The sequence below is a fragment of the Pelophylax lessonae genome (genome assembly GCF_965119305.1).
Source record: "Pelophylax lessonae genome assembly, chromosome: 8".
Classification (NCBI taxonomy): domain Eukaryota; kingdom Metazoa; phylum Chordata; class Amphibia; order Anura; family Ranidae; genus Pelophylax; species Pelophylax lessonae.
In genome coordinates, this window is record NC_138775.1 from 16035632 (window position 1) to 16053583 (window position 17952).

General features: G+C 42.4%; 1 protein-coding gene across 1 annotated transcript in view; it reads left to right on the top strand.

Moving 5' to 3' along the window:
* The window catches only part of RAD18 (RAD18 E3 ubiquitin protein ligase), a 506049-nt gene that overhangs the window by 178468 nt on the left and 309629 nt on the right, over positions 1-17952 (top strand). Inside the window, exon 7 of the mRNA XM_082265473.1 lies at positions 13702-13772. Coding sequence (XP_082121599.1) covers positions 13702-13772 — 71 coding nt within the window. The remainder of the gene's footprint in view (positions 1-13701; positions 13773-17952) is intronic.

Below are 17952 nucleotides of genomic sequence, written 5' to 3' on the forward strand. Positions count from 1 at the left end.
AGGAAGAATGCTCCTTACATTGGTGATCAGTGGGAAGAATGTTCCTTACATCGGAGGTCAGTAGGAAGAATGCTCCTTACATTGGAGGTCAGTGGGAAGAATGCTCCTTACATTGGTGGTCAGTGGGAAGAATGTTCCTTCCATTGATGGTCAGTGGGAAGAATGCTCCTTACATTGGTGATCAGTGGGAAGAATGTTCCTTACATCGGAGGTCAGTAGGAAGAATGCTCCTTACATTGGAGGTCAGTGGGAAGAATGCTCCTTACATTGGTGGTCAGTGGGAAGAATGTTCCTTCCATTGATGGTCAGTGGGAAGAATGCTCCTTACATTAGTGGTCAGTGGGAAGAATGTCCCTTACATTGGTGGTCAGTGGGAGGAATGCTCCTTACATTGATGGTCAGTAGGAAGAATGCTCCTTACATTGATGGTCAGTGGGGAGAATGCTCCTTACATTGGTGGTCAGTGGGAAGAATGCTCCTTACATTGGTGGTCAGTGGGAAGAATGCTCCTTACATTGGTGGTCAGTGGGAAGAATGCTCCTTACATTAATGGTCAGTGGGAAGAATGCCCTCATAAACAGCTAAAAAGACAATCTATGTCACGCAGCTGACTCTACTAAGTGGTGTTGGTCCCAGAACGATGCAGGCATCCTCAAATGTTAGGTTAATCCAGTGTTTCTCAACCTTTTTTTTTTTTTTTAGTCAAGGCACCTTTTAAAATTATGGACAACCTCGAGGCACCCTCTACAATTATGGACAGTCTTTAGGCCCCCCATCCTACAATATAAACACTAATCAAATAGTTTTACATAATACAGCAACATCCACACACGTAGGAGACCCAACATTAGAGGTACAAACTGGTACTGACTAGTATTTCAATGTTTCTTTTCTTCCTCCGTTTTTCTCCATCACTCTGCTAATGTGACCCCAAAGCTGATGAAGAGAGGCAGGGGAGGGTCAAACAAGGATGCTATGCAGGCGACTGACATCTTCCTTATCAACTGATGATGTCATTGGTCATTAGGAGGTTGACAGCTCGAAGGTTGTAATGGTGCCCCATGAAAACCTGTGGCTATGTGTAACTAAAAGGAAGGTTTCACCCTCCTGCAGCCTTGTATACAATTTTAGGGCAATTTTAGGGAATTTTGCCAAGGCACCCCTGAAGCAACCTCAAGGCACCCTGGTTGAAAAAGACTGGGTTAATCATCCACAGCTCAAGGAACTCCTAAAAACCTACAGAGGACCCAAAGTTGAGGTTGGCTTTTCTGCATCATCAAGTTTTGTAAACTGGCAGTAAGGGCAGATTCAGCCTGAAGGGCGGAGTCTGTGTCACCCTGCCTCATAGTGAATCTAATTAGAGGAGGTGCTTACTGTATTCTGGTAGACCTCCAGTGTCCAAAGAACCTTTTTTGGGTTTCCAAGGATAATCCGTATGTCTAGTGAAAGGACATGACTGCTACATATAGTGATAAATGCTAACTTCTGGGTTCTGTGCAAGCATCCTCCTCTCTGCCCAATGCACATAAGGATTTGTTTGCTCAGCACCTCTGCCATTTATGGTACACTATTAACCACTTAAGCCCCGGAAGATTTTACCCCCTTCCTGACCAGTTCCTATTTTGCGATTCGGCACTGCGTGACTTTAACGGACAATTGCGCAGTCGTGCGACGCTGTACCTAAACAAATTTGACGTCCTTTTTCTCCCACAAACAGAGCTTTCTTTTGGTGGTATTTGATCACCTGTGTGATTTTTTGATCATGCGCTATAAACAAAAAAAAAAAAAACGTAAATTTTGCAAAAATAACAAGATTTTTCACATTTTTTATATGAAATCCCCCCTCCCCCCCAAAAAATGTAAAAATCTAAAATTTTTAACGTTTTAGGCCAATTTTTTTTTTTACCATATGTTTGGGGAAAAAAAATCGCAAAAAGCGTGTTTTGATTGGTTTTCGCAAAAGTTCTTGCGTTTACTAACAAAGGGAAAGATTTTTGTCATTTTTGTTGTTTTTTTTTTTTTTAACGCGTAATGGCGGTGATCTGTGATTTTTTTTTTTTTTTTTTTGCGGGACTGCGACATTGGGGCGGACAGATCGGACCCTTGACTGACATTTTTGACACTTTTGGGGTTACCAGTGACATTACTACAGTAATCAGTGCTATACATATGCACTGTTACTGTAAAAATTACACTGGCAGTGAAGGGGTTAACTTTTTTGAGAGGGAGGGGTTAAGTGTGTCCCTAGGGGCGTTTCTAACTGTGATTGGCTGTGGCTTGATGTGTAAGAACAGTGATCAACGGTCCTACATAGCAGAACCGAATGATCACCTTTCTTACACAAGGGAGAATGACAGGCGGCTTTGTTTACATTAGCCGCCTGCCTTTCTCCCGGTGTAATGGAAGATCACAAGTGCCCAGCGGACATTGGGTCCGCCGAGCACACGCGCGGGAGAGTCCGTGACCGCGCAGGAGCGCGGGAGCTCCCTAGAGCCTCACAGGCTAGCGACGTAGCCCTACGTCGCTTTGCCTGTGAGGGGCTGACTGCCGCCGTAAGAAGTTGTGCGGCGGTCGGCAAGTGGTTAATGGGCAAGGTGAAGAGGCAGGGTGTTGATGTCATGATCTCCACCACGTCCAATCAGAGAATGCCTGGTGTTCACTGAAAAATAAAAAAGACAATGGCAGAGGCTCAAATTGAGCAACCCCCTATGGTCATTGTGTAGAGGCTTTATTGTAGTAGTGCAGGTTACAGCAATGATATGCAGCATCCCCAGCGGCCCTCTGGATATCCAATGCAGATTCTTATTGAGCCCAGCTGGCCCAATGCAAGTTTGCAAAAATATAATTCTTGGAGTTGCGCTTTAAGTAAAAAGGAGAATTCAGCAAATGCACTGCTTAATCAACCCCAAAAAGGAGGTTAGGAGCTCAGTGGCGGATCATCTGTTATTTTTCTGCTTCTCTTAAAAAAGAAATAAAATAAAAAAAGATCACACTGTGCTACTTATAAGCTATGAAAAGTGAATCAAATCAGTCAAAAGAATTTCCTTATAGCAGCCAAGTTGTAGCTATCTATAGACCAGTATCCAAAATGTATGTTGCATAAAAATAACACTTAAAGCCTCTATAAATCCTCTTTGCAAACAATAAAATAAATTCTAGAAAACATAAACCTGTAATATTACCCAAAATCCTGTAAATACAGGTATAATCCCTTGTGAACCCCCTTATACCTAAAATGTGCTTCTTAAGAGTCTCTATGACAACAAAGTCTTTCTTTTTGAAATGAACGCTGCAAACTGCGACCGCCACACAACGTATGTTTTGCGTGGCAGAATATTGAAACACGCGTCGGGTGGCGGACGCAGTTTGCAGAGTTCATTTCAAAAAGAAAGACTTTGTTGTCATAGAGACTCTTAAGAAGCACATTTTAAGGATATATGAGTGGCGTCGAGAGGGATTTATAAATAAGTTCACAGAAATTTGGATAAAATGATTCCTTGTTTAGTTTTATAGGATTTATTTTAGTGTTTGTAGAGAGGATTCGTAGAGGTATTTGTATATTTTTCATACCAGGTATTTTTCTGGACTTAAAGCATTTTTATGAAAGGATTTATGTGGTTCCGCGCTTAGGATAGGGGGTATATAAGGAAAAATACTTATGATACCACACCTAGCTGCTGCCCACTTCAAAAAATGCCACCCTAAAAGGGGGGCATTTGAATATGAAAAAAGAGAGAAGTAGTAATTGGCGCTGCCTGGTGGGGTATTGGGAATGCAATTTATGGTTGCTGGCCTCCTGAATTAAGTTTTATAAAAAACCATATGTACTGTGATTTAAGGTATATAAAACAACAAAATGGTAAAACTAGGTCAATCTATGTGTAGAATCAATAGTGTCCCATGTGTAAATCAACGCATCAAAAAATCTTAAAACTTATAAAAAACCAGCATATACATACAATGCGTACAATCGGTGGGTATAAAGTGCAACAAAAAAGTGCAATAGTGAATATCAGGAGTGAAATGGTAAAATGATAAAAAATTAGTTAAAATATCCAATCATAAATAGGCAACCATATCATCACAATCAATAAATATCACCATAAAAATTCTAATAAATATAAGTGCAAATAAAGTGCATATATATATATAGCTGCCAAAAAATATATACGCGTGCAAAGGTGTAAAAAAGTGAAAATGATCAAAATGATCTTTCTGCTATACGGCTGTGCAAAAGAAACGGCAGCACAAAAAATTGTGGTGTCCTTATAGATTATGAAGCAAATAAATCAAAACACAAGTGCAATCTCAGTGATTCTGACAGATCCAAAGAAGTCCTAGATTGTATAGTCCATATATAGTGATTATGGTGCTCTTTTCTCTATGCCCAGAGTGTGGTGAATGGGCAGAAGGAAGAAGTGTTCCCCTGAGCCTGGGGTCCTGCGCTTACCAGATTCCCTTACCCCTACAGGGGTAAACAGCGGGTCGGTAATAAGGGATCGCTCCCATACACTGGCAATCAGGATGTCCCAAGATCTCGGTCTCTCTCCTTACATAGTGTTCAGGTGTCAGCTCAGTAGATATAATGAATTCCAATTCAGTACCAGGGTATGTAGAAGAAAAGGGAAGGAGCCTCCTATAGTGTAATATCGTTTTAAAAACACTTTATTAATAAAAGAAGGACATGTACTCACATAAAAGTATAACCTATCGTATGCCCGTCTGGCATAGGAACCGCAACCTCCTCACTTGCGGTGCACGCTAGGGGATGGCGTGCGCATCAACCGCCGGATGTGCGTTCCAGGCCTCGGGTTCGGAAAACGGAAATTACGTGGTCACGCTCTCTCTCCGAGATTGAGATTGCACTTGTGTTTTGATTTATTTGCTTCATAATCTATAAGGACACCACAATTTTTTGTGCTGCCGTTTCTTTTGCACAGCCGTATAGCAGAAAGATCATTTTGATCATTTTCACTTTTTTACACCTTTGCACGCGTATATATTTTTTGGCAGCTATATATATATATATGCACTTTATTTGCACTTATATTTATTAGAATTTTTATGGTGATATTTATTGATTGTGATGATATGGTTGCCTATTTATGATTGGATATTTTAACTAATTTTTTATCATTTTACCATTTCACTCCTGATATTCACTATTGCACTTTTTTGTTGCACTTTATACCCACCGATTGTACGCATTGTATGTATATGCTGGTTTTTTATAAGTTTTAAGATTTTTTGATGCGTTGATTTACACATGGGACACTATTGATTCTACACATAGATTGACCTAGTTTTACCATTTCATTGTTTTATATACCTTAAATCACAGTACATATGTTTTTTTATAAAACTTAATTCAGGAGGCCAGCAACTATAAATTGCATTCCCAATACCCCACCAGGCAGCGCCAATTACTACTTCTCTCTTTTTTTAAAGCATTTTTAATCATATCACACGACCGCGTGCCCGTTCAGCGAGGGATAATTAAGGAGATCTCTGGGTGAATCGGACCAAAAAAGGGGGTGAATGTAACTTTTGTGACATCTGTGCTCATTCAGATTTTTGTTCAGAGCTGACTGTGGCGTACCAATGTAGGATCTATGAGCTGCCTAATGTTAATGAACTTAAAGTTCTCAGCAGAAATGAGTACACACCTTTTTGAAAAGTAAGATTTTAATCAATATCTCAATGAACACAAGAACAATTTCCAAAATGTTGACAAAACTTAGTTCTCTAGATCATTTGTTTAGCTCATTACATGAAAGATTAATATAACTCGAATTACAAAAACTTCAGTTAACTCAAATTAGTTGATGCAAAAATGAACACATCCCATAACAAAAACGACATCATCTAGTATTTTGTATGTTCTCCAATGATCATACTTGTCCTCATCCACCCCCCCCCCCCCGCCTCTGCTGCACAGCCATTCACTAGCTCAGTGTGTTGCTACTTCTCCTCCTCCCCCAGCTCATAGGCAGCTGAGAACCAAGGGAATGTGATCACTTCTAAAAGAGGAAAAAAAGGTATTTATGATTTCCTTTTATTTTTTTATCTATACACAAATGTTTTGCCTTTCATTTCAGTTTTAAACTGGGTTGTTTTACAGGGTAACTGTTTACAATCCCTATAATATTTTTTTTGGACCTTCATCCTTAAAGTGGAGTTCCACTTGTTTGCACTTTTTAGGGGGGGGGGGAGCGGGTACCTGGTTTTGACAGATACCTGCTCCCACTTCCAGGTAAGATCCCCGCACGTGATCTCCAGGTATTTCCGGCTCTTCCTTCCTGCTGCCTTCTGGGACACACATGGGCCCCAGAAAACGGCAGCACCATTCAGAAAGTGCAGCGCGACTTGCGCATTCACAGTAGGAAACCGGGGTTGGGGTACCAACATCGTAGGAACCCTGGACAGGTAAGTGTCCTTATATTAAAAGTCAGCAAGCAGCTACAGTATTTGAGCTTGGCTGTGTGCCTGAATAAATGTAAAAAGCCAAGCTCAGAGTTGAGTCCAACCATAGCAAATGGCTTCCTTTGGGGGGCCTAGAACGCCAGCGCAGGACCCCAGAAGAGGAGGATCGGGGCTGCTCTATGCAAAACTATTACACAGAGTAGGCAAGTATAACCTATTTAATATTTTAATGAAAAAAAAAAAAACTTGAGCTTTACAACCACTTTAAGGGGTTAATATTAGTAAGTGATTCATTGTTTTTGTTTTTTTGGAGCTTGTCTAGGAATAAAAACAAATCTAACAACTGATTTGGCAAGGAAATGCATATTAGCTGTTTCATACTAATAACCGCTGGAAAAGGTTTACCACTAATAAGAAAAATGTTTCAAAATATGTTTTGACTAGAAAGGCTCCCTGGAGGTTGATGGAACTAAAATGCCGGCTTGAGCCTCGGTTCACATTTATGCGATGCGGGAAGGCTGCGAATCCGCAGCCTGTTCCCGCATCGCACACGCACCCCCGGCAGTTCACACTGCCATATGCGATACGCTGAGGGTGTCAATGTAATGTTAACGACACCCCCAGTTTGATCGCATATCGCAGTGCGATCTTGCAGTTCGCACAGGATCGGATCGCACAAGTGTGAACCGCTGTGCGATCCGATCCTGATGCGGCTGCCAAAAAGGGTCCCTGTGCGTGTTTGCTGCGGTGCGAATTTAGCCATACATACTGTATGGCTAAACTCGCACCGCACAGACGATCGCATGTAATGAAGGAGCAGTGCGCTCCGACATTACATGCGAACCCCGCACACGCACAAGTGTGAACCGGGGCTTAAGAGCCGGTTCACATTTGTGCGGCTGCGGTATCGCATGTAATGTCGGAGCGCACTGCTCCTTCATTACATGCGATCGGCTGTGCGGTGCGAGTTTAGCCATACACTTTGTATGGCTAAATTCGCACCGCACCCGCAGCAAACACGCACAGGACCTTTTTTTGCAGCCGCATCAGGATCGGATCGCACAGCGGTTCACACTTGTGCGATCCGATCCTGTGCGAACTGCAAGATCGCACTGCGATATGCGATCAAACTGGGGGTGTCGTTAAGATTAAATTGACACCCCCAGCGTATCGCATATGGCAGTGTGAACTGCCGGGGGTGCGTTTGCGATGCGGGAACAGGCTGCGGATTCGCAGCCTTCCCACATCGCATAAATGTGAACCGGGGCTAAACCTGAATTCCAGGTATGGTATATTTTAAACATAGTTTCATTGAACCATCAAAACTATAATGTACCGTATATACCAGTGGCTACTAAGGGTAAGGAACCTCATCGTAGACGTGGGCCTTCTCCGCTCAGAAGTTGTTTTTTTTGTTTTGTTTTTTTGTCCCTCAGGGTAGACTGACAAGGGCTCAAATCTTTTCAGGTTCTCTTCAGGAGGATCCAAAAAACCTGGTTTGGCGAGCCAAGATTGGGCTTCTCCAGACCCGTGGACAAGGCTCCTTCAGCATGAAGGTGCATTCTCACCCGTATCTGGGGTGGGGGGGGGGGGGGGGGGTACGTCTTTGCTGGTTTCCAGATCCGTAGACTTCCCTGGTGCAAGACAGGTGGGTCCACAAAGTCATTTGGTCCGGCTACAAGATTGAGTTGCGCTCTTGTCCCCCAGCAAGGTTTTTCCTTCCAACTCGCACCTGTCCCCAGACCGCTTACAGGGCTTGTTTGGAGCGGTACAAGACCTGTTCCTTCAAGGGGTGATTGTCCCGGTTTCCGGCTTCCGATATTGGGCATGGACAAGCATGTGACCTTTATCCCTTCCACCCATAATGCAGTGGGGATTTTTATTTTTTTTTTAAGGAATCATACTTAGGTGGGTGCAGCATTGGTCCGATGCTGCATATGTTCCCTGGCGCCTCTAACACTGAGAACCAAGTGATCGAACACCATCGATTGCTGGCCCCTCACAGCTCCCTGAGTTCACTGGAGCACTGGGCTGTGGAGGGGGCGGAAGCAGCCGGCTCAGACTCTCAGCAGCTCGGTGAGCTGGGTGCCGCCAGTGCAGGCATGTGGGCAGATCCCAACTTCATTGTCGCAATCTTGCCCGACACTGGACCGGCTCTGTGACGTCAGCTGACAGCGGGGTTCAGCCCGCTGTCTGCTGAAAATGGGTCACAGGAGTGCAGAACGAATTGCACTCCTGTGATTCATGGGAGAAGTACAGTCAAATGAGCTTTAGCTGTCCTTCTCATTTAAATAATACTGTAAGAGAAACCGAGTGCAATGCGTCTGATATTCCTTCATATTTTGAATGGAGATGGACTATTAACGGCCAGCACCCAGGTTCTCCATGTACAAGAGAGGCCAGTCTGTGAGCGTTTCTGACTTTTGCCAACTTAACAGAACTGTTGAGCTAAAGTGGCCCTCAAAAAATGCAAAAACCTGAAACGCCCGAAGATCCAGAAGTCTGTATCCTTCTCCATACCAAGATTAGCTTTATTTATAACATACAGCACTTTAAACAAACATGGCATTTCACTTTAAATGGCTTAATCCCTTCCGCCTGGAAATAAGGCACGTTTCCCTCATTTACTTGCATCAGTGGTTTGCTGTAGAGCGATTGCAATTTTATTGGATGTGACTAAAGAGATTAAGCTAAACACACGGCGAAACATTTTGTTTTCTTCCAGCCTAAACACATTACAGCAGAGCTGGAATAATAACGGGACCTCAAGGCAGAACAATACAATGATAAAAAGTAATAATGGAATGCAGTCTTTCTGCACGAGAGTCGTCTTGCAGTCATCGGGCTGGTCCGAAATCTGGCCATGGATCAGAACTTTACAAATTTGCTTTGAATCTCGGAGCCAGCTAAAAACAAAATGGAGGCCATTTTTTTTAAACAAACCAATCTTGTTCCCAAAGGTGAACTTATGCTTTATCCTTTTTACTGCCAGAGCCAGATTTTTGCACATGTTAACCACTTCCCCAGGGCTGACGAAAAATGGTTTTGGGGACTTGTGGAGATATCTGTATGATGGGTGCAGCTGCAGACATCATTCAGATATCTTTTTTTCAGCAGGCAATTCCCTAGAATGTAAAAGCATCATAGCCGCCCTCCGGTGCTTCTCCGGTCTTGCCCGTGCGACCGGGAGCAGGAGAATACATCCACTGGCGGTTTTCCATAGAGCTGGCCGAGGACCAAATGGTTCCCGGCCCTCTCTATGACCCTGGAGGCTGGAAGTGACATCATGACATCACTTCAGGCGCCGGCAGATGTAAACACTGTCGTTTTGTTTACCGAAAAGCCTGTGATCGTTTTTTTTTTTTTTTTTAGCATAGAGGAGAGATGTGAAGACTTATAGATCCCAGATCTCTCCGTAAAGAGGACCTGTTATTTCCTATTCCTATTTCAAGGGATGTAAACATCCCAATAAAAGTGATCAAAAAATTTAGAAAAATACAAAAAAGTTTTTTTTTTTTAGAAAGCCTCCCTATTCCTTCTTGCTTGCACGTCAAACCATCGTTGGAGTGAGAGCAATATTTCTAGCACTAGACCTCCTCTGTAACTCTAAACTGGTAATATATAAAAATTTTTAAAGCGTAGCCTATGGAGATTTTAAAGTACCAAAGTTTTATGCCATTCCATAAATGTGCGCAATTTTAAAGAGTGACATGTTGGGTATCTAACATTATCTTTCACTTTATACAAAACAATTGGGGTAAATTTTTATTTATCTTTTTAATTCATAAAAATGATTTTAGTGCATGCTTAGCGAAAATATTGTTTTGGCAAACATTTTCGAAAATATCGCGGGGCTTTAAAATTCTACTGGCCCTTTGCTTTCAGAAAATGTAGAGTGTTTTTTTTTTGGGGGGGGGGGGGGGGGTCTTTTAAAAACTCTGGAAGCTGAAAGTGAAAAATGAAAACCTCCAGATTCCTAGAGAAATTTAGTTATTTATAGTTTTGTGTATGTTCAGTTTTTACCATTTCGTAAAAATGTGCAATTAAAAATTTACAAATATTTGTTATTTAATAACTGAAAACAGGTTAAGCCTTTATATTTAGTAGGAATTTAGCAGGAATTTTGTAAAATTTGCTGTGCTTGTATCTGCTATAAATGATTTTTGTGTATTTTTAGCAAAAGAATTGATTTGGTAAACATTTGCACAAATATCGGGGGGCCTTAAAAATTAGAAGTACCTTCCTTTTATTCTACTGGTCCTATGCTTTCAGAAAATATATGGTTTGGGGGCTCTTTAACAAACACTGAAAGCTGTAAGGTAACAATGTATACCTTCAGATTTTTAGAGAAATGTGGGTATTTACATATTTGTGTACATTCAGTTTTCAGCATTTTGCAAAAAGGTGTAATTTAAAAAATTACAAATAGTTATTTAGTAACTCAATACAGGTTAAGCTTTTTATATAAAGTAGGAATTTAGGAGGAATTTTATAAAATTTGCTGTGTTTATATCTGCTAAGAATTTAGAGAATTTTTATCGAATATATAGTTTTGATAAACATTTGCGCAAATCTTGCAGGGCGTTAAAATCAGTAGTACCTTCTTTTTCTTCTGTTTTTATTATATACATGTTATTTGTTTTTCCATCTTACAAATTATCACACACATTATTACATCTTTATCATATGACATTTGTATCCATACACCTTCTTTTTATTCTACAGGCCATGTGCTTTCAGAAAATATATGGTTTTGAGGGGGTGGGGTCCCTAAACTCTGAAAGCTGTAATAAAACAATAAAAACCTCTAGATTTTTTAGAAAAAATTGGATATTTCCATTTTTATGTATGTACGATTTTCACCATTTCTCAAAAAGGCTCAATCTAAAATTTACAAATCGTGGTTATTAACCCAATACAGGTTAGCCTTTATATTTAGTAGGAACTTTGTAAAATGTGCGGTTTTTATCTGCTAATAATGATTTTAGTGTATTTTTTTTTGGTGGCCCGTACAGGGAGATTTTAGTATATTTTTAGTGAATATATTGTTAAAAACATTTGCGCAAATTATCATTGTGCCTTGAAAATCAGTAGCACCTTATTTGTATTCTACTGGTCATGTGCTTTCAGAAAATATATGGTTTGGGGGGTCTTCAATAATAAACTCTGAAAGCTGTAAGGGAAAAGCAATGCAAAATTAGCAAAAATGGCCTAGGCCAGCTAAGTTTAAACGTGGAGCACAGGGCCTGGCGGCAAAAGGGTTAAAGGATAAGTTCACCTTTCATAACATGTTACATGTGTAGCACCCTCCTAGGTAGGTGCTAGTGAGAGAGTATAGTTTTTGGCTCGGTCTGCCTATCAGAGGAGCAGCAGGTAAATCTATATGGCTTTCTGTCTAGCAGAGAGCAGGATCTGTTAGTGAGGTCTACTTAGTGTGCGATTCATCGAGTCTAGAGAGTGTTTCACACTGGTCCAATAGGGAGGCTTGTTGGACAGTGAGACGAAACCTGACCAATGGATACATAGGCTTTGATACAGTCCTTGTGATTGGCAGAGACAGGCTGTTTCTGTGCGTTCTGAGATACCGTATAAAAGCCAGGAGCACATGTGCTGCGGGGTCTTTGGCTGGTGAGCAGAGTCCCGAAGGGAGGGGGGGGGGGGCTGCCTCCTTCTCTGTAGCAGCGCAACATCGCATCAGAAGGTCGTCCTGAGGGCCAGAGGAACAGAGCTGAACCCAGAGGTCCAGGAAAGCTGACTGAGGGAGAGACACTGGGGACCCTAGAAAAACAGTATCGCGAGTACAGATGACAGTGTCAAGAGGCCTGACCTGAGGGGGGCCACCCCAGGAGTAGGATAGTCAGTGGATGGGTGTCAGTGGTCGAGAAAGAGGATACTAGGAGAGTGTCCTGAAGATAACATTAGTTTAACAAGTCATCCGGAAAGAGACTTAATCCTAAATCCACCTAAGTGGCAAGGTGGATCAACAGCCTGGCTGTATCTACAGATAGATGTCCTCCACACTTTGTGCATAGTTAATCTGGAGTATCCCACTTTTCCCTTCTCCCATCCCTAATTTATAAAGAAAACACAAAACAGCTACACACCCCTGGACTAATTATTGACTGAGCCAAAAAGTAAAGTAATAGGCTGTGAATGGCAAAAGTTACTAACGGTAACCCAGGGGGAACCGAAAGTGCTAAAATCCAGCAGTCCTCAAGGGGCAGTGCTACACGTTACACCCATATTCAGGGATCAGTCCCCGCTCCCCCGCTGTGACAGCTAGCCGGGATCTTTCGTGAAGGAAAAACTACGAGGCCTTGTAGTTTTCAATGAACTACCAGGGCGCTGTGGTAGTTCATGGAGTCTTCTTGTCAGAATGTATCGGCTTCCTCAAACAAGCAAGCCCATACGCTGACAGATCTGCATGGCGCAATGATTTACAGGCTCCCAAAACAAAACCTAATAAATGAACATTTTATTACCTGAAAAAAAAATGTGCATTTATTTATTTTTTGTCAAAAGGTTAAACTATCCTTTAAGCAAGCTGCTAGTTGACTTCAGCAGCTTAGTTACGGCCGGGTTCACATATGTGGCTTTCCCCTGCATCCAATTCGCATGACAAATGCGTGTGATCGGCTCTCAATGGAGCCGTTCACACAGGTCTGGGGCGGCCACAGTCTGCATTACAAAAGTGTCCTGTGTGTGTTTGAGTCCGATTCAGGTGCGAATTCAGGAAAAATTTGGACCTGAACCGATGAACAGGAACTCTCCTAACCCCATGCTGGGAGCCACAGCCGCACAAATGTGAACCTGACCTGAAGTGGCAATGAACAATCTCATTAGGATCTGTGTTCAACATTTACAAACTGGAGGTGAATAGTACTTTGAACCTTCAGCAAAGCTTACTGAAAGCTCATTAAGAGCAGTTCTATCTTTCTAATTGGTTGTATTGTGATTTCAAAAGCTCCTCATAATACAAAGCGCTATTATGATACAATTACTCACTTTACCATCTCTACCTTTGCAGGATGGAGAATGTATTAAACCTCTCTCAGTACATATCTGTATAGTTGCAGCTTTTAGTCTTTGTATCCTAGAAGTGCAGATGTTCCCTGAGAGCTCAGTGAAGAGGAGCATCAGGCCCAACTACTGTTCCATCTTGCCACTTGACCTGAAAACAATCCCACATAGTGAATTCTGATACACGTAGCTGCAGTCCAGTCTAGTTCTTTCAGCCTGTGCTGCTCTTTTCCTAACACGTTTGGTTTGTTTTCGTAGCTGCTGAAATCGTTAAAGAGATTGAGAAGAACGAGAAGGTTCGTTCAAGTCTGGAGGCCAAGCAGGAAAGTGTAAGTACAGAAGGGATACCCACTTACGTAACTCTGATTAATTTTACAGCGTTGTACAGAGAACACTGAGCCATTCACACCAGTCTCTGTGCCAGAGGAGCTTACATTCTAATGTCACCACCACAGGCACACACACTATTATTATTATACATTTTTATAGCTCTGACATATACTGCAATGCTGTACAGAGAACACTGAGCCATTCTCACTAGTCTTTGCACCAGAGAAGCTTGCACTCTATTGTCACCACCACAGTCACACACTATTATTATTATACATTTATATATCTCTGACATATACCGCAGTGCTGTACAGAGAACACTGAGCCATTCTCATCGGTCTTTGTACCAGAGTAGCTTACACTCTAATGTCCCCCCACAGTCACACACTATTATTATTATACATTTATAAAGCTCTGACATATACCGCAGTGCTGTACAGAGAACACTGAGCTATTCACATCAGTATTTGTACCAGAGAAGCTTACACTCTAATGTCCCCACCACAGTCACTATTAATATACATTTACAAAGCTCTGACATATACCGCAGCGCTGTACAGAAAACTCTGACCCAGTGAAACCAGTCTCTGCACCAGAGGAGATTACACTCTGTCCTATCACAATTGCTCATTATTATACATTTATATAGCTCGGAAATATTCTGCAGTGCTGTACAGAGAACACGGATCCATTCACACCAATCTCTGGACCAGAGGAGCTTACACTTTAATGTCTCCACCACAGTCACATTATTGCTATTATGCATTTTTGCTAGCTTGTAGTGCTTTACAGAGAACACTGAACCAGCCACATTAGTCTCTGTACCAGAGGAACTTACACTCTATTGTCCCCATAACAGTTGCACACTATTAATATATTTATGAATTTATCCAGATTTGATGTAATCTTTGGTTCAGTACAGAGAACATTGAGCCATTCACGTCAGTCTCTGAACCAAAGGAGCTTGCACTCTGTGCTCCCCGCAGTCAAACACTTATTATTATTATTATATATATATATATATATATATATACATACACACACCTCTGACAGAACACTGAGCCAGTCATATCAGTCCCTGCACCAGAGGAGCTTACATTTCACAGCAGCACACGTTCTGTAGTAGTGATATATTCAGCAGTATTTTAACCTCTTGACGCCGGCGCCTCCTGGCCTTTTTAAGAGGTTTATAACTCTGGGAGGCCGGACATTGCTTAAGATCACGTGACCGCAGTGATTGGTCCAAAAAGCTTTCGGTTAGTCGACAGCAACGGTGTTGGGAGGCCGCAGCACGCACGTTCTCAGCACAAGTGCATAGGTAGCAATTAACGGAAATATGCGGCCCCTTGGTGCTAAGCACTAGGCAGCGAGAGGCCGCATATTTGTGTATAGAACAAATGGAAGCAGTGCCAGTTATGAGTGGACATATAAAAATATGCATATAAACAATAGTCCTTAAAAGTCCTTAAAGAGGTTGTAAACCTTTGAATTAAAAAAAAAAAAAAAAAAAAAGCGAACACCTGAAAGAAAAACACATAATGAGCTAGCATGCATCGCGCGGGAGCTGACGGTAACGGCACGGGGCTCTGCCCCATTCAGCATTCACTGGAACGCTGGGCTGTGAAGGGGGCGGGAGCAGCTGGTTCAGGCTCTCAGTGGCTCGCTGAGAGGGTGAGCTAGCTGCCAGTCCAAGCATCTGGGCCAATCCCAACCATGTGGTCGGGATCTTTTCAAAGCCTGGACCTGGTCTGTGACGTCAAGCGACAGTGGCTGAAAACGGGTCACAAGAGTGCAGAACTAAGTGCACTCCTGTGATCAATAGGAGAAGTAAAGGCAGAAAAGCTTTGGCTATACTTCTCCTTTTAACCACTTTCCGACTGCCCCACACAGATTTACTGCGGCAGGGCGGCTTGGCTGCGCATAATCACGTAGATCTACGTAATTATGTGCACACGGTTTTGGCGGTGATTAGACACAGCAGGAGGCAGATGGTGGGAGGAGCGGGCTCTATCGCCGTTGGCCTCCCAGGATCTTTGGCAAAACTGACAGGAGAGCCGTCTGGTATGTAAACAATGTAAGACGGCTCTCCTGTCAGAGAGGCAGGGAAAGATCATGTGATTCAGCTAAGCTAAGCTCACCATCTCTCTCTCTCTGCCTCTGTTCAACCCATCCCCCCACAGTAAGCACATCTAGGGAACATATTTAACCCCTTGATCACCCCCAGTGTTAACCCCTTCCCTAAACAGTGTCTCTCCTGCGCTCAAGTGGTGACGATTTTGGCTCTGAGGAAGAGGGTTCTCCCTCGAAAGGCGTAAGCCAGGTCATTGTGGATGTCATCCAGCAGTATGCAAGTGTCCTGGAGCCGATTGGTTCCCATTTCCTGCATGCATGTATACATCTTATGTTTGTGGTATAATGTATGTCACCTATTTGGATTTTAATAAACTTTTTTAGTTATAGTGCACAAGGTCGGTGCGCCCTTCTCTTGTTGTCTTTAACTCCTTCCCTGCCAGTGTCATTTATACAGTAACAGTGTATATTATTTAGCACTGATCACTGTATTAATGTCACTGGTCCTCAAAAAGTGTCATAGTGTAAGACCTGTCCGCCGCAATGTCGCAGTCCCGATATAAATCGCTGATCGCCGCCATTACTAATAAGTCCATAAATCTATCCCGTAGTTTGTAAATGCTATAACTTTTGCGCAAACCAATTATTATGCCCTTTTTGGGATTTTTTACCAAAAGTATATAGCAGAATACAAATTGCCCTAAACTGATAAAGAAAATTTTTAGATTTTTTTTAAATTTTTTTTATTGGTAATGTTTTATAGCAGAAAGTAGAAAATATTGGTGTTTTTTCAAAATTTAAATTTCTTTTGTTTATAGCGCAAAAACGTAAAACCGCAGAGGTGATCAAATACCACCAAAAGAAAGCTCTATTTGTGGGGGAAAAAAAAGACATTGTATTTAGGTACAGCGTTTTAGGACCGCGCAATTGTCAGTTAAAGCAACGCAGTGCCGAATCGCAAAAAATGGCCTGGTCATTAAGGGGGTAAAATCTTCTGGGGCCGAAGTGGTTAGATGGGGGGAAAAGAAATTCCTCTGAATATGATTGGGCATTTGAAGTGAAGATAGGAGATAGTTAACCTTCCAGGATGTTTTTGGATTGCTGGAGGAAACCCTCGAACTGGGAGGCCCTGCGGAGTTCTGGGTGGGGATGAAACTGAAAGCAGAATTCCAGGCTAAAGCTAACTAGTCCCACACCCATCCTGACTAACCTGTGTAAGAAAGATATGTATACTTAAAGTGGAGTTCCGGACTATTTTGCAACTTTAGTGATTCCTGGAGTGCTCGCTATGCTGATCAACAATTGGGCATTTTCAATTTTTTTCGGGGGGTCCCTTTTCTTTATTTTCAGGGCATTTTTGATTGTACTTCCTCCTTCCCCCTCCCCTCTGTGGCCACGGCCACCTACATCACTTCCGCCTTTGCATTGCATCCTGGGAGCTGTTTGTCATCACTCCCAGGAGGCTGGAATCAGGAAGAACTCCCAGAACACTCCCTGGAATCAGGAAGGACACAGCAGATTACACCGCGGCTTCAGATGCCCACATCCAAGATGGCCGCGCCCAGACATCATTTTTAAAAGTAAGATTTTGACTAAAATCCAATACCGTACACCTTGTAAGTATGAGAATAGCGGTTCTGTAAAGGGCGATGGATTAGTATTATAGGGGTATTTTTAGTTAAAAAAGGTATTTGAGGCCGGAACTCCGCTTTAACTATTTTCAGCCCGCTTTGGTCCGGTCACATTATCTGACTCTCCTTTGTAGGATCTGCAGGGAAGAGGAGGGAGCGCCAACAATGGGTGGAACATGGCAGCCTATAGGTGATGTCACCTCTCCCAGAGTTCCTAGCCATTGTTGAGCGTTCACTCTCCTCTCCCCTGCAGCTGCCTGACACAGGGGATCACGTGACCGGAGCAGGCTGAAAATAGGAAAATACACAGATCTTTTTTTACACAGGCTAGTTAGCATAAGTGTTGGGGGGGGCTGAGAGTTATCCTTAAACCTGGAATGCTACTTTAATACAGCAGCCACAGAGCTAAACACCGCTTTGCCGCATTCTAAATTCCAATATTTATTTCTCTTCAAATTTTCTTTGGAATTGCTTGTCA